The sequence below is a fragment of the Oncorhynchus clarkii genome, chromosome 22 (assembly GCF_045791955.1).
Source record: "Oncorhynchus clarkii lewisi isolate Uvic-CL-2024 chromosome 22, UVic_Ocla_1.0, whole genome shotgun sequence".
In the NCBI taxonomy this organism is placed as follows: Eukaryota; Metazoa; Chordata; class Actinopteri; order Salmoniformes; family Salmonidae; genus Oncorhynchus; species Oncorhynchus clarkii.
Window position 1 is genome coordinate 7,881,455 of NC_092168.1, and position 23,458 is coordinate 7,904,912.

Genomic DNA, 23,458 nt, shown 5'->3' on the forward strand with positions numbered 1-23,458 from the left:
ACCTCCTCCTGTTTCCTACCCTATCACAGTTCCTTCCCCATGGTTTAAAAACCCCATCATTTGTTTGCTCTAGAGCGCAATCTCTTTGTAAATGCCATGTTTGTAGATCTCTGTTCTTCGCTCGCTCTCTGTGTATTAATTAACCTCTCTTTTGTTTGAGCACCTCCCTAGCACTTTGTCATCACCTGTGAGTATTGTTTTGGTTATGGTGTTTCTTTGTTTGCTAGTGGGAAAAGGGGAAACCAAGACAAGTCGCCCATGGGCATACACTACCCGTAGGTAAACTTTGTTAAAAACACTAGTTAGAACTGGGCGGACCACCCACTGTATTTTTGGTTAGTTAGTTAGCTGTTGTTAAAGTAGGCTAGTCTAGCTTAGGGGTGTTTTTGCATATTTGTTTCTTTCCTTGGGTCCAGCTCAGCCCCTTTTCCTGCTCCCCCCATTACCGTGTGTTTATAAATAAACCCTGAGTTTGACGGTAGATTTCAGTTGTCCTGGTTATTACGTTCACACTTTTACTTTGTCACTATTATAATTTACATGAGTTATGTTACGGGTCTCATTACCATCCCCCCTAGACTGTCGGGCCAAAAGGGATTCGTAACAAGAGAAATAAGATTTTTTTTTGTGCGTATTGAACATTTCTGGGATTTTTCAGCTCATGAAACCAATACATTACATGTTGCGTTTATATTTTTGTTCAGTGTAAATAACGTACAGTCTCTCACCTCTTCAAAACCTTCCCTTTCTCGCAGGCAGAGTAAACCCAGGCGTTTATAATACTGCCAATAAAGTATTATGTAATCGCTTCATGAAGAGACGGTGGTAAATACATTGCCACAATGCTCAGCATAAAGATGATACTGCATTAGACTTACATAATACACTTCCTGGTATATGCATGTGTCCTTGGATGATTCATATTTGTCAATACAAGGAAATAGAGAAATTACATGGGCACCTGAAGAGCTATTGCTGAAGAGCTATTTCTCTGAAAAAAACAAATGCTACTTTAAAGTTGAATATACACTACACTATCTAGTTATATTTCAATGATAATGTATGAGACTGGATGAGCAAGATGAATGACACATTTCTTTTTAAAACAGTGGCATTGTACCGTTGAATGAATATTAATGGCAAGGATTCAGTCATTATTAATTTACGAGATGCAATTCATTATACACTTAACCTTGAGTGGTTATCAAAGTTTCAAGAGGTAGATTTTTTATATTTTTACATTCATAGTCAATGTAATCTACCAATATTACTTAGTTGCTTGTCACAAGGATAAGTATGTACACTATCTGCTAATTGAAATGAATCAGATCGACAAACATACTTTCTGACTTGCAATCTTTAATATTGTCATGGGTTATAATTGAGTCATCGCTTAATACCTTATATCGGTCTTCCAAGAGGGCCATGAACATTTAATAAAAATACTTACCAGAAATATTGTAGAATACTTATAACAAAATGCTTTAATTTAAAATATAGCATGGCCCTATTTTTACACACACATTATTTTACTGACATCTCATTTACAGCTTATGGAAGGAGAATGTTTGTATTTCCCATAATGCATTGTTGTGGGACCACATTACTATTCCTTTGTGAGCAAAACAAATTCAGTCACAGTTTTGGCATTGCAGCATTGAAAGCAAATCAAGGTGTTTAGCATTTTGCCAGTGAAAAGACTCATACTGTAATGTGTCCTGTTGATGGAATAGTGGACTGATAAGCATTATGGATTGGTCCATAATTAACTAACCTTAACACTGACAAAGTAGTTGAGACATGTTTTCAAATTATTGTCAACATATCCATGAAAAAAAGAACAGACACTAACATAATTAACCACCCCCCAGTATGCCAGTCAAGACTACTTTTAAAACAGCATGCTTTCACCATAATAGTGGAATGCTTTCATTCATTGGCTAAACAGATAGTGGGCTGTACCAACAGGAGTGCTTTGATATTTCATTGAGTGCAGTTTGATGCAAATATAGAGAAAGAGAATAAAATGAGACGGGAAACATGGAAATAATCAAACAGAAAACGGAACTGCATTCACAGATTTCTATTAAGTACTTCCAGTACCAGACAGGCAGTGTTGTTCATGTCGCACACATGTAGTATCTATGAATGGTGTTTGCAGCTTTGCTCCAGTGCTTATAAATGTCTCATAGTGGCAGTCAGTGTTCGTCTGGACACGGGGCCCCTGCTGACAAGTACCCGTTGGTCCCGTGGGCTTTATTGGTCCCGTTGGTGGTGCTGTTGTAGTGCTTCTGAACAGGCGGAGGACCGTTGTCCTCGTCAGAGCTGGATTCAATGTCACTGCGGTCGTCTTTCGACACCTGCAGAGAATTGCAGGGGCTGTCAGAACAGCTCATATACAATCTTATGTCATGACAGAGGAAGTACAACCATTGCTATTGGTTCCCCCATTTTACAAATAAGATGACAACGTCAAAAACAAAAAGGGATGGCTTGTGGGTCAGAACAATCTGTAATTGTGATTTGTTAGTGAGATAGCATGTGACAATAATACACAAATTTATTCGCTTTCTATTCTACTACTTACATGTAAAGGATTCCATTTCCCCACCTTGGTGGAAAGGTTAGCATAAGGGATAGAAAAATAAAATCAATGAAGGCTATTGACAACAAAACAGTTTAGTGATTAGCTCCTGTGGTACAGTACATTACAGCTTGAGGGTGAAGAGTTTCCCAATGCTTTGCATCTACAATTACAAAAAGTAACAGGGTAGTACTAAATTCTATGCGTAATGAGAATTACTTTAACTACGTAAAGATGGTCCTCTCGCAAAACATTACTGTGTGACAATGTCTGCCTCCCAAATTCCACCCTACTGGTCAAAAGTAGTGCACTACATAGGGACTAGAGTGCCATTTGGGACCTTAACAATGTGACCTGAGGAAGAAACTTAATTGCATGTCCTTGACTCCTCACGTCCTCTCTTCTCGCCTCTTTCTTAAAAGCCATTGGAGGAGAAGGTCAGAGAGGAGGGACCTCTGACTTGTCTCTCACCTTTCCTCTAGAGATGGCTCGGCAGGCTATCTTCACTATAAGGTAGGACCAGAAGGAGTGCAGGAACTGCAGCAGGATCAGCAGCAAGTTGAACACCCACCAGGAGGGGTATGGCCCCACGATCTCCCAGCTCTCAAACAAGGTAGTGTTTAAAATCCTACCAGAGAGGGGGGGGGGGTTAGGCAATTTATTTGATAAGTGAACCACACAAAAGACACATTCAGTATTCAGTGTAGCTCATAGCTACAGGATGTAGTAATGTGTTGATTAATTTATTCCTGAAGCGACAACATCTCTATTGGGAATTGGGTAATAGACTTGGACTTTAATATGCGTCTCTCTTTGACATCAACAAAAACCTGTCAACTGAAGTACACGTCAGGAAACCTGAGGCAGCTGTCACCAAATCATTTGTGTAAAGAGACAGCCCTTAGAATGCTAGGTGAACAGAAGAGAATTCAAGTGTTATTGGTGCTCTAAAAAAGGTAGAGTGGAGGAATAGGCAGGTGGCTGAGAGAGACCCTCAGGGACAACATAAGACGCTAACGCCCAGAACCTTCAGCCCCTAGCCACTCTCCATCCTCCACATCACAGACACACACACTCGTAACAGCCAAGGATAATCATCACCCGGCACATACAGACAGAACTGTAACCTTCTCACTGCTACACTGTGTGGAAAGGGTTCTAGCAGAGAATGTGCATTTACTTTATGAAGTCAATCTGTAATATACTGTACACACTACTAGACCTATTTTAAACGTGTGAAGCCCTTCATTCAAATGTCTGATGGAATATATACAGTGTATTTGGAAAGTATTCAGACCCCTCAGACCCCATGACTTCTAAAATGGATGAAAATAACAAAATAAAATTCTCCTCAATCCACACACAAATCCATCCCATAATGACCGATGGCTTGGTTTTTGCTCTGACATGCACTGTCAACTGTGGGACCTTATACAGGTGTGTGCCTTTCCAAATCATGTCCAATCAATTGAATTTACCACAGGTGGACTCCAACCAAGTTGTAGAAACATCTCAGGGATGATCAATAGAAACAGGATGCACCGGAGCTCAATTTTGAGTCTCATAGCCTGTTTTCCATTTGTCGTTAAGGGGTATTGTGAGTAGATCGATGAGGATTTATTTCTTTCTTTAATGCAATTTTTAGAATAAGGCTGTGTAACGTAGCAACATTTGGAAAAAGTCAAGGGGTCTGAATACTTCCCGAATGCGCTGTACACCAAATTAGTGAGGTAGCACACAAAGTATTGCTTGATATGATTGAGCTATTTCAGTGAAGGTAGAGATATTGCTGGACCAAAAATTCTACATGGTATGAATCCTGCTGATACTGAAGCCATGGCAACAGCTTTCTGGCCGCTGTGGTGCACTCTGCCTGCACTGTGATATACTGTATAACCCACATGACAAGAGGGGAAAAAAGGAAGAGGAAATCACTGAATAAGACATTTCTAAAGGATTTACTTGCACAATTCAAAAGAAACCTTTCGACAGCGAGAGCACTGCACAGTAGAGGTTTATGGTTTAATATCTCCAGAAGAGAGAGTCATTTGTCATTTGGACCTGGTTATCAACAGCTCTATCCTCGAGTGTGGTCTCAAAGGAAATGTATTTTTAGGGTGATAATGTTTTGGGGGTGTCGTCTCAGAGCAGGATAGTAAATCATGTCCCTTTTGCCTTCTTACATCGACGTTACTGTTGCGAGTGTGACAAGGACATCACACAGTAAGATGGTGAGCACGTATTCAAGGACTACGACGGGTTTTCTACTGCTTCTCTCTCTCAAGGTAGGATGTCCTGTCACTGATGACATCAAAAACATCCCAGTACAATACAAATTCATCCATCTAATTGGAAGTCCAATGTGAAAATGCAAAACCAGCTGGTATTGATACCAAAAGACACAGACCATAATAACATCAAGAGGAAGTAAAATTATGTTTTCGACACGTAAATTAAAATGTGTCATTTTAGACTCCAGTCTAAAATGTATCCCAAATAATTGATCTAAAATTAATGGCCCGTCTCTCATTTTGTATCCGCTCTCTCTTTACTGGAGAAGATACAGTGCTTTCGGAAAGTTGACTTTTTCCACATTTTGTTACGTTACAGCCTTATTCTAAAATGGATTAAAGAAATAGAAATCTCAGCAATCTACACACAATACCCCATACTGACAAAGCGGAGACAAGTTTAGAATTTTTTGCAAATGTATTAAAAATAAAAAACAAAAATACCTTATTTACAAAAGTATTCAGACCCTTTGCTATGAGACTCAAATTGAGCTCAGGTGCATCCTGTTTCCATTGATCATCCTCAAGATGTTTCTACAACTTGATTGGAGTCCACCTGTGGTAAATTCAATTGATTGGACATAATTTGGAAAGGCACACACCTGTCTATATAAAAGGTCCCACAGTTGACAGTGCATGTCAGAGCAAAAAAACAAGCCATGAGGTCGAAGGAATTGTCGTCTATAGAGCTCAGAGACAGGATTGTGTCGAGGCACAGATCTGGGGAAGGGTACCAAAACATTTCTGCAGCATTGAAGAAGGTATCCAAGAACACAGTGGCCTCCATCATTCTTAAATGGAATATGTTTGGAACCACCTTGACTCTTCCTAGAGTTGGCCGCTCGGCCAATCTGAGCAATCGGGGGAGAAGGGCCTTGGTCAGGGAGGTGACCAAGAACCCGATGGTCACTCTGATAGAGCTCCAGAGTTCCTCTGTGGAGATGGGAGAATCTTCCAGAAGGACAACAATCTCTTGAGCACCACCAATCATGTCTTTATGGTAGAGTGGCCAGACGGAAGCCACCCCTCAGTAAAAGGCACATGACAGCCCACTTGGAGTTTGCCAAAAGGCACATAAAGACTCTGTCTCTTTGGTCTGAATGCCAAGTGTCACACTTAGAGGAAACCTGGAACCATCCCTATGGTGAAGCATGGTGGTGGCAGCATCATGCTGTGGGGATGTTTTTCAGTGGCAGGGACTGGGAGACTAGTCAGCATCGAGGGAAAGATGAATGGAGAAAAGTACAGAGAGATCCTTGATGAAAACCTACTCCAGAGCGCTCCAGACCTCAAACTGGGGCGAATGTTCACCTTCCAACAGGGCAACGGCCCTAGGTACACAGCCAAGACAATGCAGGAGTGGCTTCGGGACAAGTCTCTGAATGTCCTTGAGTGGCCCAGCCAGAGCCCGGACTTGAACCCGATCAAACATCTTTGGAGAGACCTGAAAATAGCTGTGCAGCGACGCTCCCCATGCAACATGACAGAGCATGAGAGGATCTGCAGAGAATGGGTGAAACTTCCCAAAAACAGGTGTGCCAAGCTTGTAGCGTCATACCCAAGACTTGATGCTGTAATCGCTGCCAAAGTTACTTCAACAAAGTACTGAGTAAAGGGCCTGAATACTTATGTAAATGTAATATTTGTTTATTTTAAATTTTTTATGAATTAGGAAAATGTTCTAAAACACTGTTTTTGCTTTGTCATTATGAGGTATTGTGTGTAGATTGATGAGGAAATAAAACTATTTATTCAATTTTAGAACAAGGCTGTAACGTAACAAAATGTGGAAAAAGTCACGGTCTGAATACTTTCCCGAAGGCACTGTATGTCCATATTGTCGCTGTAGTATCCACAGTAACTACTACAAAGCAACAAAACTCACCAAGACCTGTATAAAATGAAAACCTTAATGGAAAAATTGCAAAGCCCATTTGGAGTGTCAGTATTCTGAGATCTACAGTACATTCATGCCTCCTGCACACAGAGACAGATAAGATGCATATAAACAAACATTCTCAGAAAAAGTGATGTGTTAACTGACCGCACACAGACACTCGAGCCCATCATTTCAATTGAGCTGTATTTTTTCATAATGACGACATTCTGCGTCCCAAAAGACACCCTATTCCCAGCATAGTGCACTACTTTTGACCAGTGGCTAATAGGGAATAGGGTGCCATTTGGGATGCATCCATTCAAGGTAGAGACAAAGCATCCTTACCAGACAGGATAGACACCCAACCTGGAGCTGATGAAGACCATGGCAAACATGACAAACAGGAGGTTGCAAAGTCTCTGGCACTTGGCATAGTTGGCCATTTTGGCAACCTGAAACAGACGTCACAGATGCATGTTCACATGAAAAATTATTACAAATAGCATAACGCACAATACAAAAATAAACATTGCTTTTTATCATCCACCGTATCTTTTTTTATACACCGAAATCATTTTTTTTTAGCGGTACATAGTTAAAATCTACAGATGGCCGATTTCCCCCGATAGATGGCCGATTTCCCCTGATAGCTACTGTGCGATTCTAAAACAACCACAAAAGACCACAGGAGCCTCCCCCATGTCCATGGGGTGTGAAGAACACACTTCAGGGCCACGTTCAGTAGGCAAACGTTTTGGAACGCTGCAGATAGAAAAGTAATTGAAAATAAATGACATGTTTGTTCTACAAAACATATTTCCATCTGAACGTTCCACAACATTGTGCCTCGCTGAACGAGTCCTGTGTCTCTACTCACCTCCATCAGGACTTCGGCGGCGTCGTGGAGACACATGACCAGCGTGCCCACTCTAGCCATGTTGTTGACGTAGGAGAAGGTGATGAGGGTGATTGTCGCCAGGTGGTGCAGAAACATGATCAGGAAGTCCTGTGGGGACACACACACACACGCGTCATAGTCATGTCACACAATGGCAGAGAGAGAAAGCATTCACAGCTCTCCACTATGTGACTCATAGCAAGGGGACTTGTAGAGCATATGGGTTTTATGAAATCCTCTGCGTCATGCAGAGTATGACTGCAGCTGTATTCCTTGTGCTCACAGGGGTAAGTGGACTCCTCAGCCCCTTACACTTTCTGGCTGCACACTAATCAGAACATATGCTGTGCAATTCAACTTCCCTCCCATCTGCTTTTGATTTGTGTCAACAATTCCGTTGTTTCTCTGAATGCAGGACTCACCTTCGTTTCTCATCTACAGTGCCGTGAAAAAGTATTTGCCCCCTTTCAGATTTCTTCAATCTGTGCATATTTTTGATACCGAATGTTATCAGATCTTCAACCAAAACCTAATATAAGATAAAGGGAACTCTAGTTTACAAATAACAAAGACAATTTATACATATTTATTTTAAAAAGTTATGCAACACCCAATGCCCCTGTGTAAAAAAGTAATTGCCCCCTAACACTCAATAACTGGTTGTGCCACCTTTAGCTGCATGACTCCAACCAAACGCTTCCTGTAGTTGTTGATCAGTCTCTCACATCGCTGTGAAGGAATATTGGCCCACTCTTCCATGCAGAACTGCTTTAACTCAGCGACATTTGTGGCTTGTCAAGCATGAACTGCTCGTTTTAAGTCCTGCCACATCATCTCAATTGGGATTAGGTCTGGACATTGACTTTTTAGCCATTTTCATGTAGACTTGCTTGTGTGTTTTGGATCATTGTCTTGCTGCATGACCCAGCTGCGCTTCAGCTTCAGTTCACAGACGGATGGCCTGACATTCTCCTGTAGGATTCTCTGATACAGAGCAGAATGCATGGTTCCTTCTATTAAGGCAAGTCGTCCAGGTCCTGAGGCAGCAAAGCATCCTAAAACAATCACAATGCTTGACCGTTGGTATGAGTTTCTTACTGTGGAATGCAGTGTTTGGTTTTCACCAGGCATAAATGGGAACCATCTCATACAAAAATGTTGACTAAAAATTTGCCAAAAAAGCACCTGGATGATCATTAAGACTCTTGGAGGAATGTTCAATGGACAGATGAGTGAAAAGTATAACTTGTTGGGCGACATGGGTCCCATTATGCCTGGCGAAAACCAGGCAATTACTTTTTCACACAGGGGCATTGGGTGTTGCATAACTTTGTTCATGAAATAAATGAAGTAAGTATGTAACTGTTGTGTTATTTGTGCACTCAGGTTCCCTTTATCTAATATTAGGTTTGTTTAAATATCTGATAACATTCAGTATCAAAAATATGCAAAAGTAGAGAAAATCAGAAAGGGGGCAAATACTTGTTCACAGCACTGTACTTCAGACACTTTATTGAGTGTGAGAATCACGTCTAGACGAAAAAGTACTAAAATAGAGGGGAGTCTATATGTACTACAACTAAAGTTGCCTTTAGTCAGTCTAGATAAGCCTGTTTAGATCAGTATAATCTATTTCAAGCTAGCCTGGTTGCAATGTCATGATGAGTGAGGCTGTTGGAGGATGTGGATGACATGGGAGAGCCTCCCTTGTCCACCACGAGGTTGAAGGGAATCAGTACAGCAGGACAACAGCAGAGCAACTGGCCCAGCGCAGGAGGATGAGGAGGAGGAGGAGCAGTGGTGTGAAATGCAGAATGGAAGCATGGCAAAAATAGAGTGCAGGGAACATACTGGAATTGGCAGGGGGGTGCAGAGGACCTCCTCAATGCGTGGTTTTGTGCATGAAAAAACTGGAAGGAGAAACAAAAACAGACAACATGCCAACAGTCAACACGGAGATGAGAGGTGAGGGCATAAATACTATGGCATCATGGGACAGCTGTGAGTTTGTGATTGAGTGAGTGTTAGGTGTGCTGTGGAGTGGATGGGGTGGGGCAGAGAGAGGAGGAAGAGTCAGACACATGTCTGGGGTGGGAGGCATGCAAATTGGCATTCTGTGAACAACAAGAACTCTGGAAAAGACCATGGGCCAAGGTGGCAACTCCATAAACAATGACACGTGTTAATGTAAACGAATGGCTGTTGATGCTGATTTGAATTGGAAAAATACTGAAAAGGTTGATTGATGATTCAAATCGTAAAGCTTATACACATGCTGTGTTTTCAATTCCCCCCCCCCATATTGTAACCTTTGTTCTTGACACCTCTCAACAGTGTTAAAGAAGACAGCATAGCATAGCTCATTGAAAAGAAAACGTAAGCAGAGACAATATTGACAGCTCAAACATGGAGGAGCCCTGACCTGTAAAATAAGTATTACAGCTTGAGTATGCGATGTGTTAGAAAGAGTATACACGGACTATACAAAACAAACATTAAAAACTATTTCCATGACATAGACTGACCAGGTGAATCCAGGTAAAAGCTATGATCCCTTATTGATATAATTTGTTAAATCCACTTCAAATCAGTATAGATGAAGGCTTGAGACAATTGAGAAATGGATTGTGTATGTGTGCCTTTCAGAGGGTGAATGGCAAGACTAAAGATTTAAGTGCCTTTGAACGGGGTATGGTAGTAGGTGCCAGGCGTATCGGTTCGTGTCAAGAACTGCAACGTTGCTGGGTTTTACCACGCTCAACAGTTTCCCGTGTGTATCAAGAATGGTCAACCACCCAAAGGACATCTAGCCAACTTGACACAACTGTGGAACACTTTCGACACCTTGTAGAGCCCAAGCCCCAGATGAATTAGTCTGTTCTTAGGGCAAAAGGGGATACTAGGAAGGTTTTCCTAATGTTTGGTATATGCAGTGTACGTGAGTGTCTTAAATATGTGAACAGATATGTCTGTCTGCATATTCAGCAATTCTGCAGCACTCTCTTCCATAGTGGCTGTGCTCCATGGATTATTGATCTTTAGTCTGGCGATTAAGCGTGAGTGAGCAAACTGGGCCTGATGTCATCCCAGCTGTTTATTTGACCCTCAATTAGTGTTTAACCCATCGTTCAGGATGAAGTGGAGAGGGAAGCTAGGCTACAAAAGGTGATATAACCACCATGAGCTACTAACAAAATCACCTCAGATAAACCAGGGCTAAAACACACGCTGATATCAACAGCAACATGAAACCATTCGTATTCAATATGAAACATTTAATTTAATTTTTTACATTTTTAATGACAGTTTTGATCAGTGGCTAAAACAACAAACATTATGCTGAAATAAAAAAAAATATGGAGAAATAAGATGAAAATTGGCAGATTCTAGGAACTGAATACTGAAATAGGACTCACTCCAAAACAAACGAGGGGAAAACAATTTTGAATGGCTGGCAGAAAATTCTACTCATAAAAGTTTGGAGCAAATGCTAATCCATCTCCTCCTCTCAGAGACCTGTGATTTCACAGAACAGAGACTAGACCACATCAAGGCAAATGCACCACTTCCAGGGACATAGAATAAATAGAGCTAAGTCATGGAACAGACAAATCGGAGGAGGCCTGAATGCAAGTGCAGACAAACATTAATTAGCACTTCCCTCCCTACTGTGTAAATCAAAGCTGGAGCTGCACAATACAAAGGATTATAATGGAGAATAAACACATTTTGGTGTCTGAATGTTCTAAAACCAGGTGTGAAGTCTTTTCCTTGACTTAATATTGTCTTTATTGTTAAAGATAACTATTATTCATTGTATTTGGCATTATTATTATTAACATAATTACCTTGGTTGAAAGGAAATGGCTGTTAAATAATATGCACACATATCTATGGAGGAAGCAATGTGATAAACAAACAGTCAAATAAATCATTCCTATTAATGTATTGACTTAACTGGTATCCTTACCTTCCTCCTGATATCTGTGAACTGGGAGAAGAGCAGGGACAGGTAGAACGACAGCTCCAGTATATAGTAATAGTGGATGTCCACCGTCAGTGGCTGTGAAAAAGACACACAGAGATCACGAAAGCTATATCAAACCTAGGCATAACAGACCTTTCAAATACAATAACTGTTACAGGTGCGAAGAAGTCGCTTAGCACAAATGGAAAAACAGAGAAAACATGGGAGATTTACCTGATAAGGGTAGTTATACCAGCACTCTCTTGTGTTCCATAGCCATGTGGTCTACAGAGACGACACACGGACAGAATATTAATGTGCCGTTATGCCGTTCCCAAATTAAAAGTGGATTTACATTCATAAAGTGCTATTGATCCCGACACCTGAATGCTATGCTGCCTCTGGCTCAACACTAAATGTTTGATGAAGATCCAGCACATCAATAACCTTGGGACCGTAGCCGTGTCAGATTGCATTTTCATCAAAGGGAAACTTAATTGAATCAAAGCAAGCGTTTGCTGTACGCTAGTAGTGCAAAGTAAATCGCAGGCGCGTTAGCCTGGGGACGACTGCGAATGTTCATTCTGGTCCCAGGCCACATGATGAATGCTCTAGAGACCTGGGGGATGTGGTTAAGACTGTCTTATGTCTTGCCACAAGAGGGACCTAGACTACAGAGGCAGGGTAATGAGCTGCTCATCATCATTATCTCTCACAGGAGACGTTTGCCTTCAACGAGAGATGATTCCTGACCATAACAAAATGTAACCTACTTACAAATGCTAACTCCGCTTTAGTTGACGTGCAAACTCACACTCTTACATTAGGGTGGAACATAGCAAGAGTTGTCTGGTGGAAAGAAATACAGAATAGGACCAGTCAGCCAACTGAGCTACATTAGAGTCGTCACTCAATCATCACCCATACTATATCAGCTTTGAGTTTAGGAGAGAAGATAAGGGCTAGGACACAGTTAAAGGTTCACCTTGGTAAGACAGAGACTTAAAGGAAAAGTTCACCCATGTTGAATGTTATATCATTTTTGTGCAACATTTAGCAATGTTCTGTCGATTCCTGGGGTCATTTCATGTTGTTTTCATGCACAGTACCAGTCAAAAGATACTCAAGGGTTTTTCTTTATTTTTTTTTACTATTTTCTACATTGTAGAATAACAGTGAAGACATCAAAACTATTAAAAAACACATGGAATAATGTAATAACCATTTAAAAAAAATATATATATATGTTATATTTGAGATTCTTCAAAGTAGCCACCCTTTGCCTCGATGACAGCATTGCACACTCTTGGCATTCTCTCAACCAGCATCATGAGGTAGTTACCTGGAATGCATTTCAATTAAGAGGTGAGCCTTGTTAAAAGGCATTTGAGTCAATCAGTTCTGTTGTGCCAAGGTAGGGTTGGTATACAGAAGATAGCCCTATTTGGTAAAATACCAAGTCCATATTATGGCAAGAACAGCTCAAATAAGCAAAGAGAAACGACAGTCCATCATTGCTTTAAGACATGAGGGTCAGGTAAATCTGGAAAATGTCAAGAACTTTGAAAGTTTCTTCAAGTGCAGTCGCAAAAACCATCAAGCGCTATGATGAAACTGGCTCTCATAAGGACCGCAACAGGAAAGGAAGACCCAGAGTTACCTCTGCTGCAGATGATAAGTTCATTAGAGTTACCAGCTTCAGAAATCTGCATTTAACTGCACCTCAGATTGCAGCCCAAATAAATGCTTCACAGAGTTCAAGTAACAGACATCTCAACATCAACTGTTCAGAGGAGACTGCGTGAATGAGGCCTTCATGATCAAATTGCTGCAAAGAAACCACTACTAAAGGACACCAATAAGAAGAATAGACTTGCTTGGGCCAAGAAACATGAGCAATGGACATTAGACTGTGGAAATCTGTCCTTTGGTCTGAGGAGTCCAAATTTGAGATGTTTTGCTCCAACCGCCATGTCTTTTTGAGATGCAGAGTATGTGAATGGATGATCACCGAATGTGTGGTTCCCACCGTGAAGCATGGAGGAGGAGATGTGATGGTGTGGGGGTGCTTTGCTGGTGACACTTGTGATTTATTTAGAATTTAAGGCACACTTAACCAGCAGTGCTACCACAGCATTCTGCAGTGATACGCCATCCCATCTGGTTTGTGCTTAGTGGGACTATCATTCGTTTTTCAACAGGACAAATGACCCAAAACACACCTCCAGGCTGTGTAAGGGCTATTTGACCAAGAAGGAGAGTGATGGAGTGTTGCTTCAAATGACCTGGCCTCCACAATCCCACAACCTCAACCTAATTGAGATGGTTTCGGATGAGTTGGTCCACAGAGTGAAGGAAAAGCAGCCAACAAGTGCTCAGCATATGTGGGAACTCCTTCAAGACTGTTGAAAAAGCATTCCAGCTGGCTACCTCATGAAGCTGGTTGAGAGAATGCTAAGAGTGTGCAAAGCTGTCATTAAGGCAAAGGGTGGCTAGTTTGAAGAATCTCAAATATATAATATATAATACTTTTTGGGTTATTCCAAATGTGTTTTTTAATAGCTTTGATGTGTTCACTATTATTATACAATGTAGAAAATAGTAAAGATAAAGGAAAACCCTTGAATGAGTAAATGTGCCCAAACTTTTGACTGGTACTGTATATCTGAGCTATTGCCGTTCAAGCAGGCAGAAATACAGCCGTTCTGGCGAGTTTTGCGTCACACTGAGACTTATATCAAACAGAAACGGCGACTTATAGGGAAGCCAGTTGAGTTTGCATCTCCTCCCCTGTAGACCTGTGCTATTAATACCCTCCGGGAGACTCACTAGGCCCAGCTGAAGGGAATGAACTCATTCCACAAAGTGCTTCGTCATGCAAGCTGTTGCAATAAGACATTCTCATCGCAGCAACGTCTCTTATTCACCCTTAATCATTATTCTAAATTAATGGCAGCATCAGCAGCATTCAATTACTATAGACACTCAATAGTCTTCTGGCCTCAGTACATTACACAATAGCACAGAGTCAGACAGACACATGAAAAGACAAGTGATACCCTCAGAGAGTAATGAGGATGTGATTTCCAATTATTTCCTCTATATATCAACAGAGTAACAACAGCATTAGACTGAAGGTGGTAGTTGACAGGGACTAGTTTCTCAACTGATAATGTGCTCACAGACACTAATATCTGCATAATAAATACTGTGCAGAGAGCAAATCTATCAATTATTTACCAGTGATCACTGGTTGGAGTACTTGAGAGGTGCATTCTTTTTCAGTTGGTACTTCTTGCACAGCACGGTGCATCAAATCTAACCTCATCCACACATCCTTGAGTGCAAGGTTCTGTTATAGCTCCTCTTTGAAGAACGTGTCCTCAATACGGAAAGTGCTGAACAAAGATGTCGGCATTCATCAATGAAATGATTTTGGGAAGTAGCCCACTCACCTTTTTAAGGAAACGCACTCCGTAGGTAAATATATAGAGGTAAAATGTAAATCTCCACCTGTGAAGAAAACAAAGGACAGAGCGTCAGTCAGTAACACAATTATGGGTTTGGATGCATCCTCTGTGGAATGTCAACGAGAGGCCATGTTTGAGCTCCTGTGAGGGAGGTCAATCCAAGGACAGCCAAGAAAGCCACCGTCTGTCCAGGCTCTTTGTTCAATACCGTGACAGCACTTGCACGTCTTAACAAACAGTCTCTTATTTTCCCCTATTCATCGGACTACAGTTCCTTTCATTGTAAGCACTGAGTCACTGATGGTTTTCATATACAGAGCTTTTACTTCTTAGACCAATTAGTGGTGAACACAGTAGACGTATCATATTCTAAATCATTTTCAAAAGTCACAGAAGGAAATTAAAATAGCTTTCGGAAAGGAAAGGCCTGTGGACACGCGCGTCATCTTGATCAGCTACTCAGTTTTCAACCCAACAGAAGAATACCAAGGGTGAATTCAACCAGTGGCAGAGACTAGGTTATATTCTAGAACTATGTTACAGTACACGCTAGCCTGTCCTGAGACCTGCTAGCCTGTCAGAGAAGTGGCCGGAGCGCCAGGGCTCTCACATCCCAGAGTCTGCATTCCAGGGTGAGTCACTTCCACTGGAGCCCGGACGCCACCGCACTGCTGCATGGCAGAGGGAGGCAGGCACTCCCAGTCCCAACCTCTGGTCTTACATAAGCCAGCACGTACCCACGACTGCTGCAAATTGATGGAATAGGAAAGGGTCTCCTGTGATCGTGGGCTTCTACAGCTCTCAGGCAGAGCAGAGACGGAGACATTTCCAGTTGACACTTCAGAGATCAAAGCCACGCTGTTGCTGCACAGCCCAAAACAATCAACTAATTACTGCACTGAGAACGAGCTGAGAGCTAGCCAATAACTAACACACGTCCTTGTCAGATTACAAGACCGGTTTCGTAATGAGATTCTTTTTATTTTTCTCACAAAAAAATGAATTATTTAAAGAAACACTTGACTAAGACTGATTCTTTTTTTTCTGGTCCGTAACGATGACAAATTGCATCAATAATTCAAGACTGAGTCTTGCCATTAATATGGCCTCTCACGGGTGAAACAGCCTGTCAGCTGCAGGTGTACTCTGGTTTCACACAGTCACAGCAGCACACAGGAATACTCATCATGTATCAGAGACAGGAAGTTCCAACTCTGACTAGCATGATGCGACAGGGATGTTGTATGAACCGAATAGTCACTGACCCAGAGTATGTGAGCGGAGTTGACGGGCCGGGATCCCCGCTCATTGCGCAAGAAAAACAAAATCTGCATCTCCAAATTCACCCCATTCATTAAAAATCACTATTTAACCAACACCCATCGATTTTTGCGACTACCTAGATCTACCATCTGGTTTTGAAGTATTGGAACCAAACCATGTGACTTGAATGAAAAGCATTATAATAAACATGAAAAGGTGAATGTAAGAAGCGCTTATCATTTCAAATAGGCTACATGTCATATTAAAACAGCAGATAAACACTTTTCGTTCCAAAGAAGGAACGAAAATAATTTATTTAGGCTATATTATTTCGAGGTTGTAACCTACAAAGTAATACATTGTTTAAGCATTTGCGAGTGTGACACACTAGGCTGGTAGGGAGTTAGGGACATTAAGCGCTCAGCATTTAAACAACATTTTGTTGTATTAAATCATTATAGTCTATAAATTGCACAAATGGGCTGTGACTTACTTGGTATAAAATACAAATTAAATGAGTCTACGGTGCCTTTGAATACATTTTTAGAAACACAAATTTGGCCAGAGTCTGTAGCTTCAGGCTCATGTGATAGTGCCTGGAGAGCAGGTCAGCAGCAGAGAATACCCTAAACACCTTTTTTTGGATGCAGAGTTGTAATGTATATATTTTATTCTATAGGTAGGCCTAAAGGTTTTTCGGCAAAAATAACCCAATCAAAACAGAAAGCTCCTTGAAAGTTGGAATATGCCAGGCCTATTGGGCCAAAATCAATTATGGCCTATTGTATAGATAATATAACATAAGTGAATGAAACTTTTAAGAGATCGGACTTTTTGTTTATAAATACTTTGCTACCATGACACACTTAATTAGCTACCCATCTCATTCCTTTCTGTTAGCATGTGCACGTAGTGAGTACATATCATGCTTTCGGATATTTGTCTTCTTTCAGATTCCACAATGATTCTTTAGTTGTGGACACTACATCACCGCACGCCCTCTCTTGCTCCTCATCTTTTTAAGTCACCTTGATTTTGCACTTGTGTGTTTTATCAGTTTCTTTATGAAAATATTTAGCGAACTCCATGAAAGTAGCTAAAGCAAGTGGCTATAGCAGCACACAAGGAGACTACAGACGCATGCTGGGCCGAGCACGCCCTGAGCTCGTGAAGTGAGCACTACTGGAGCTAAATTGGAACGGGCAAATTCGGGGATCTCGCTCCACGCTCCAGTCAAATTGGGCAAGCTCCGCTCACATACTCTGTCACTGACTGGCCTCAGAGGGGGAATTTTACAAATGCTGATCATGCTGTGTGACACTGGGAGTTTTGCTTACATCCAGGTGTTTTTAGTGTGGGTAGCTTTAGCTGGCCTTACAAGAAGTAAGTATTTTTGACAGCCAAAGACAGAAAACACACCATGGTAGCCTATGTTATGATTAATACACTACAGTAAATCCATGTTGAGTCCTTTTTCTGACGCATCAAATGTCAGTGATCACAGTACATAGAGACCTTACCTGTGCTCTGGTTACAAACAGAACATATTTTCACATTTGAATGAGAAGAAAGGCCGCCATTCATGGAATTCAAATAATCAAGCCACAAGTTATTTTGCTCTCTGTGCTGCTTGAGTAATTGTAAAAACAAATGAGGTGGACTCATTTACCTAATGATAGGTCAAGAAGATGGTTGCTTGGCAACTGGTTAGTCAAACACTGTAAAAGAGTGTGCTATTCAGGGCAGGCCCTACCATTAGAAAGCTAAACTGACCAAGACGCACCTCACATAATTCCACCCAAAAGCATTTCAGACGTATATACAGTATATCATATGAGCTATTTAGGTGACCGCCGATGCCGCCCCATGATAAGCAGTGCCTACTTTGCCAAAGTCAAGGGTGCAAAATATGTATCTTGTCCATGCCCAGTGTGCCTCTCCAGGGTGCTGTTGGAGAGATGCAGCGCTCCAACAATGCTCCAGTTATCTAACATAAATCATGAGCCTATAGTAGAAAGAGTCATAGCCTGTGGTTTTTCTGAAGCCTACAAAACTGGAGATGATTCTCATGGAAATGTTATGAGACAGATACTTGAAAAAATAAAAATCATGCATGATCTCTATTCAAATAGTCTGACACTATATTCTACACGGCAATTTGTCTCCCCTAGGGCGGCACCACGGACAGGACCAGGCCTGGTGCCATTTATGTACAATTACTATGACTCACAACTACTTTCTCTAAATATCGTTTTTGCTGGTGACCGCATACCAGATGGTACATGGTCCTGTCGTTTTAAAACATGACGATACGCTTAGACGTTATCAACCACGGCCCGGTTCCATTGTGTTCGGTGGTCAACATAGAGCAGAAAGCTGCAGAGTGAGTTGTCACATTGTTCCTCGCTGCTTTACCATAAATATTGTCACAAATTAATGCAAGTATTTATGTCCCTCAAAATGTCTGTATTTAGGACGTTCCTGACATTCCATCTCACGAAACACAAATATGAGCTTTGTCTTTTATACCTCAGCGGATTATAATCTACTACCTTTGTTTTTTCCCCCTTCTTGACAGAATTGAACCACTGAGGACCATGGAGGGATGGAGACAGATCGGTTCAGACAACCAGCACTGTGGTCTCAAACAAAGCCCTTGCCCCACTGGGGACTGGGGACCAGACAGACCCGATATAACTAACTGCAAAATAAATAACGGTGTGCCGTGTCGTTGGACTCTGCTGTCTCCAGTCTAAATGGATCTCTCTTTGTTAGCATAATGAAAAAGGGAACAGTGGCCTCACCTTTGGCCATCCTGGAATGTCTGAGAACACAGTGTCCTATCATACCCAAACAGCTGTATACAAGGCACTAATTACAGTAGGATTGCTGCTGAGATGAATGTGGCTGGTTCAGTTTAGGGAATTGCAAGCTACTGAGACAACAGAGAAACCAATCAGGCGTCCAATCCATTCTGAGTCTGTCCACTCCACTCTGCCTACAGACACAACACTGCATATATTTAAAATGTAGGGGCTTCCTTGATTTAATTTTTAGCAGGAAATATTGAGAAAACAGATTTGCTCTAGTTACATAGAGGCTATGCTTTCGTGAGATGTCTTTCTTTTGTTATTCCGCCAAAGTAACTGAATCATGGTGCTTTCACACTGACAAACTGAATTGGATATTTCTCTTTGAAGATCAAATAATGACTGTGCCAATCGTCGAAGCAGTGAGTCCCTTTAACAGTGAGCTCCTTGAGTGAGCAGCCCCAGGGCATCAGAGACCCACTCTGTGCCTCGCTGCTTCTCCCACTGCCAGCCTGGCTACACTGGTGTCAGGCATGAGCCCACTCTGACAGGCTTGTTCATCTAGTAGATATCCCTCTAGACAGGAAACTCTAGGTATCCAACCCCTTAAATCTGTTTCCACTGAACAAATGTGCACATACAGTGCCATAAAAAAAGGTATTGGTCCCCTTTCTGATTTGATCTATTTTAGATACTGAATGTTATCCGATCTTCAACCCCCCCAAAAAAAACAATTCCCCTGTGTGAAAAAACGAATTGCCCCCTTACACTCAATAACTGGTTGTGCCACCTTTAGCTGCAATGACTGCAACCAAACGCTTCCTGTATTTGGACAACATGGGCCCCATTATGCCTGGCGAAAACCAAACACTGAAATCCTTTTTGGTTGAAGATCTGATAACATTCGGTCTCAAAAATATGCAGAAGTAGAGAAAAGTAGAAAATTGCAAATACTTTTTCACAGACTGTATGGGTTTATATTAGTGATAATAGGTGGCATTCTGAAGCTGTCGAGACCTCTTACATGCTCTCACAAAAGCGAGCCAACGTGCTGGGCTTCTCCTGGTTCCTGCGCTGTCGGAACCAGCGCTGGATGGTCCGCACATCCCAGTCCAGCTGTTTGGACAGGCCCTCCAACCTCTTCTCATCTGGGTGCTAGGAAACACATGATCCAGACACCTGACTGTTAACAAGGCTGTCATTATTATCAATGTCTCAACATTTCATCAGCATGATGCACTATGGGGTAGTGAAACTAGGGCTGGGGAATTGCCAGGGACCTCACAATACGACATTATCACAATACTTAGGTGCCGATACGATATGTATTGCGATTCGATACTATGATTTTATTGCGATTCGGTGTTCCAAACATATTGCTCCCCATATGTCTGCTGCAGAGGGAAAAGAGAGAGCCATGAGAAAACAAGTCTTGATCAGTCATGGAAATAAAAGTGCTGAAAACAAATTGGCTCCCTATTCAAAAAGAAGATGAAGAACAAGCTATGAAGGAAATATAGTGGAGTTTTGGTGCAAGTACAGCCAACTAGCGCAAAAATAATATTGTGGTATTATCAAAACGATATGATACATAGTCAAAAATATTATCCCGATATGTAACTATCGGTTTTTCCCCCCCATCACTAAGTGAAACTGTGATCACCTGAAAAGAAACTGAGAAGACACACCTTCGTTTCCATCTCTGAGGATGCACACTGACTGAGGATGTCTACCTTGTGTGGAGGTAGTCTGCCAAGTTTCTCAGTATGTGAATCTGAACATTTGTTAAAGGACCTTCATCCCTTTCTGAGCTAATAATAACCATGGTGCATCAATAGAACGAGGCACAAATACTTTCAAACATGATGTCTGGCTCTCTAGACGGAATCCAATGTCTTTAGCCAAGAGACAGATTTGAATATGCAGTATGTTATCAGCACTAAAAAATGCAAACAAAAGATGGAAACACAGGAACTATTTATTTGATTTTATTTACCTTGGTGATAGCAGTGAACACCTTCTCCAAAATGGCATTGGGCTGGGCTTTCTGTGGTCCATTGGCTTGTATCTTGAGACCCAAGGCACATGGTCTGGCAATAAACCTACAAAGAATTTTAAAAACAATATCAGAATATTCTCACAGTGGGTACTGTGTCATCATCATCAACTAATTGTTGTTACTCAGAAAAGTGTTTTTTTTTTCCTGGTGGTAAATGGGGACAATTGTGGCAGACACATTGACAACAGGTTGTTAAAAGTAAATCTCAATGCTTAAAAATCTTATTCAACTATAAGTACAATGTGTGAATTGCTGAATTATTATGTCAGTGTGCATCGTCAGCTATTCACAATATAAGAATTTGGCTAAATTTGACAACTGTATAAATGAAAGATGGCATCATGGAGCTATATGATTGACTAACAGTCACATTAATGGACAAAGGGTTATGGAAGATTAAACTCCCGAAAGTGTACGCCAAGATCAAGATAAAATGTCCATGTTCAGACAGCTGAGAGAGACAGACAACAAAAGATAGAGAGTGAGAGAGAGATATTAGCAGTGTAGTGGTCTATTCATAAAAAGTCCTTACTTTGCAAATGAAGTGTGTTGTCAGCAATCAGAAAATCTGACCAGCCAAAAACAGACCATTCATGAGGTAAACGTTATGCCTCACAACGTGAAAAACCTCAGCTGTTAAAGCCTGCCTTAAAAGTGAATTGTGAACACTGACTCAGTATAAATGTCATTTAGAATCCTAGCTGCTATTGACAGAGGTAGTGTTGTCTTCAGTGAGAGGGAACATAAGAGCAACAGCAGTTGTGGCAGATTCAATGGACACTAATCCAGTACTACTACACGTTGTTTTAGCAAATAGTATCATAGATACCCTTGTCCGATAATAGTACATGTGAGGCTCGTGTAGGCATAAGCAAGCTGCGTGTATAATCTACCACTAAAAAGCAAACATCTCGGTCTAGAAACACTTCACAGCAGGAACCACAGTCTTCACTATTTTGTTTGGCCTATTAGTGCGACCATATTTTATTAGGTCATATCATCCGTAATCAAAGACATTTACATTTAACAACAAGCCTCTCAACTGTCCCATGAAGACGTAAACAGCACACATATTTCCAAGAAAAAGTTCCATTGTGAATGATTACAGAAGGAGCGGTGGGCTGGCTAGTGAGGTGGCACGGTGGTGGCGGTGACAGCAGCCAATCAGTGACATGTATGTAGCCTACACTAAAATATAGTTCAACTGTAGCCTACTGACGAATGCACACACATCTAAATCAGACACCTACATGCTATATCATGATGAGCCGATATAAAGAGTGTAGTATTAGGCAATGTTGAGACACTGCTGAGGGGATCTGTCTGTTTCCTACTGATGTCTGTGGTCTATATTGTACAGAGCATCCCATGTGTCTGAGTGGTGTACCGGTCTAGCGTCAACACTTAGCCTGGTAGGCTATGTACAAATGGGATAGGCAGGCTTACAACAATAACACGAAGCTCAACACTGATCACCATCAAGACATAGGCAGCACAGACCCTTGCAAGGTCAATAGTAGGCTACATTATACAAGCATGACTCGAATAATGTCCTTGCCTCCTATTGACAGCTACAACTTGCAACTTGGATGCAAGGCCAGCATGCATCTTATTATGGAGAAAACAATTAATATCCAAATGCAGCTCTTTTGCTCTAACATATTATTCATATATAGAAGAAGCTTTGTTACAATGTAACAGACAGGCCTATAGAGAAGCTAACGTTACAATGTTACCTTGATACATCGCATCATGTGCATGTCATTGTCTAGAAATTCAGTGTGAGCGATACATGCTTCATTAGCCTACCCGAGACAATGTTTTTTAAAACAGGCTTTCTTTATGCTACATGTCAATTAAACGAATCCAACATCATCTCCAGTTATACCAATATAAGGTTATCACTTCTGAATGCACCCACCTTTCGAAAACCAGTCGAATCATAAAGATGCAGAAGGCTAAAGGACAAGCCACATACAAATCCTCGGCTTGCGGGAAGGTTGCCTCATCTGTGTTTTTTAAGTCAGCCCAGGTTACATTGTGAGGGAGCCAAAATCTCTCGTTCCAAAACCATGCCAAAATACCAGCCATTTCCTTGTATTGTGTACGCGTTGTCCACTTTACCAATGGACCAGAAATGAATGCGATATCAATGGCCTATTGCGTAGTTGCAGCAGTCTCACGCTCGATCTTCCCAGGTTTTTAGTGTGATGGGATCAGTGTACGCGCCGCCCGTC

The 23,458-nt window shown here is 41.4% G+C and overlaps 1 protein-coding gene across 2 annotated transcripts; it reads right to left on the reverse strand.

Annotated features, from left to right (window-relative positions):
- Positions 1-1,341: 1,341 nt before the first annotated feature.
- Positions 1,342-23,430, reverse strand: LOC139380270 (ceramide synthase 6). Of its 2 annotated transcripts, XM_071122820.1 has the most exons (11): positions 23,143-23,410; positions 21,159-21,264; positions 20,187-20,317; positions 15,075-15,132; positions 11,854-11,904; positions 11,623-11,715; positions 7,632-7,760; positions 7,100-7,206; positions 3,056-3,212; positions 2,588-2,611; positions 1,988-2,360 (listed from the first exon to the last, which is right to left on the reverse strand). In XM_071122820.1, the coding sequence occupies exons 1-11, from the start codon at positions 23,310-23,312 to the stop codon at positions 2,199-2,201; spliced, it is 1,188 nt and encodes a 395-aa protein (XP_070978921.1). In that variant the 5' UTR covers positions 23,313-23,410; the 3' UTR covers positions 1,988-2,198. The 2 variants fall into 2 exon arrangements, with proteins under 2 accessions (XP_070978922.1, XP_070978921.1); XM_071122821.1 differs by lacking the exon at positions 2,588-2,611 and having other exon boundaries at positions 1,342-2,360; positions 23,143-23,430.
- Between the last annotated feature and the right edge of the window lie 28 nt (positions 23,431-23,458).

Excerpts from the sequence above, each read along its gene's own strand:
- LOC139380270 (XM_071122820.1), bottom strand. The coding sequence starts at position 23,312 with ATGGCTGGTATTTTGGCATGGTTTTGGAACGAGAGATTTTGGCTCCCT. Across the intron at positions 11,905-15,074 it reads GAGTGCGTTTCCTTAAAAAG|ACCACATGGCTATGGAACAC; the intron begins GTGAGTGGGCTA and ends TCGTCTCTGTAG. Across the intron at positions 2,612-3,055 it reads GAGCCATCTCTAGAGGAAAG|GTGGGGAAATGGAATCCTTT; the intron begins GTGAGAGACAAG and ends CTTTCCACCAAG.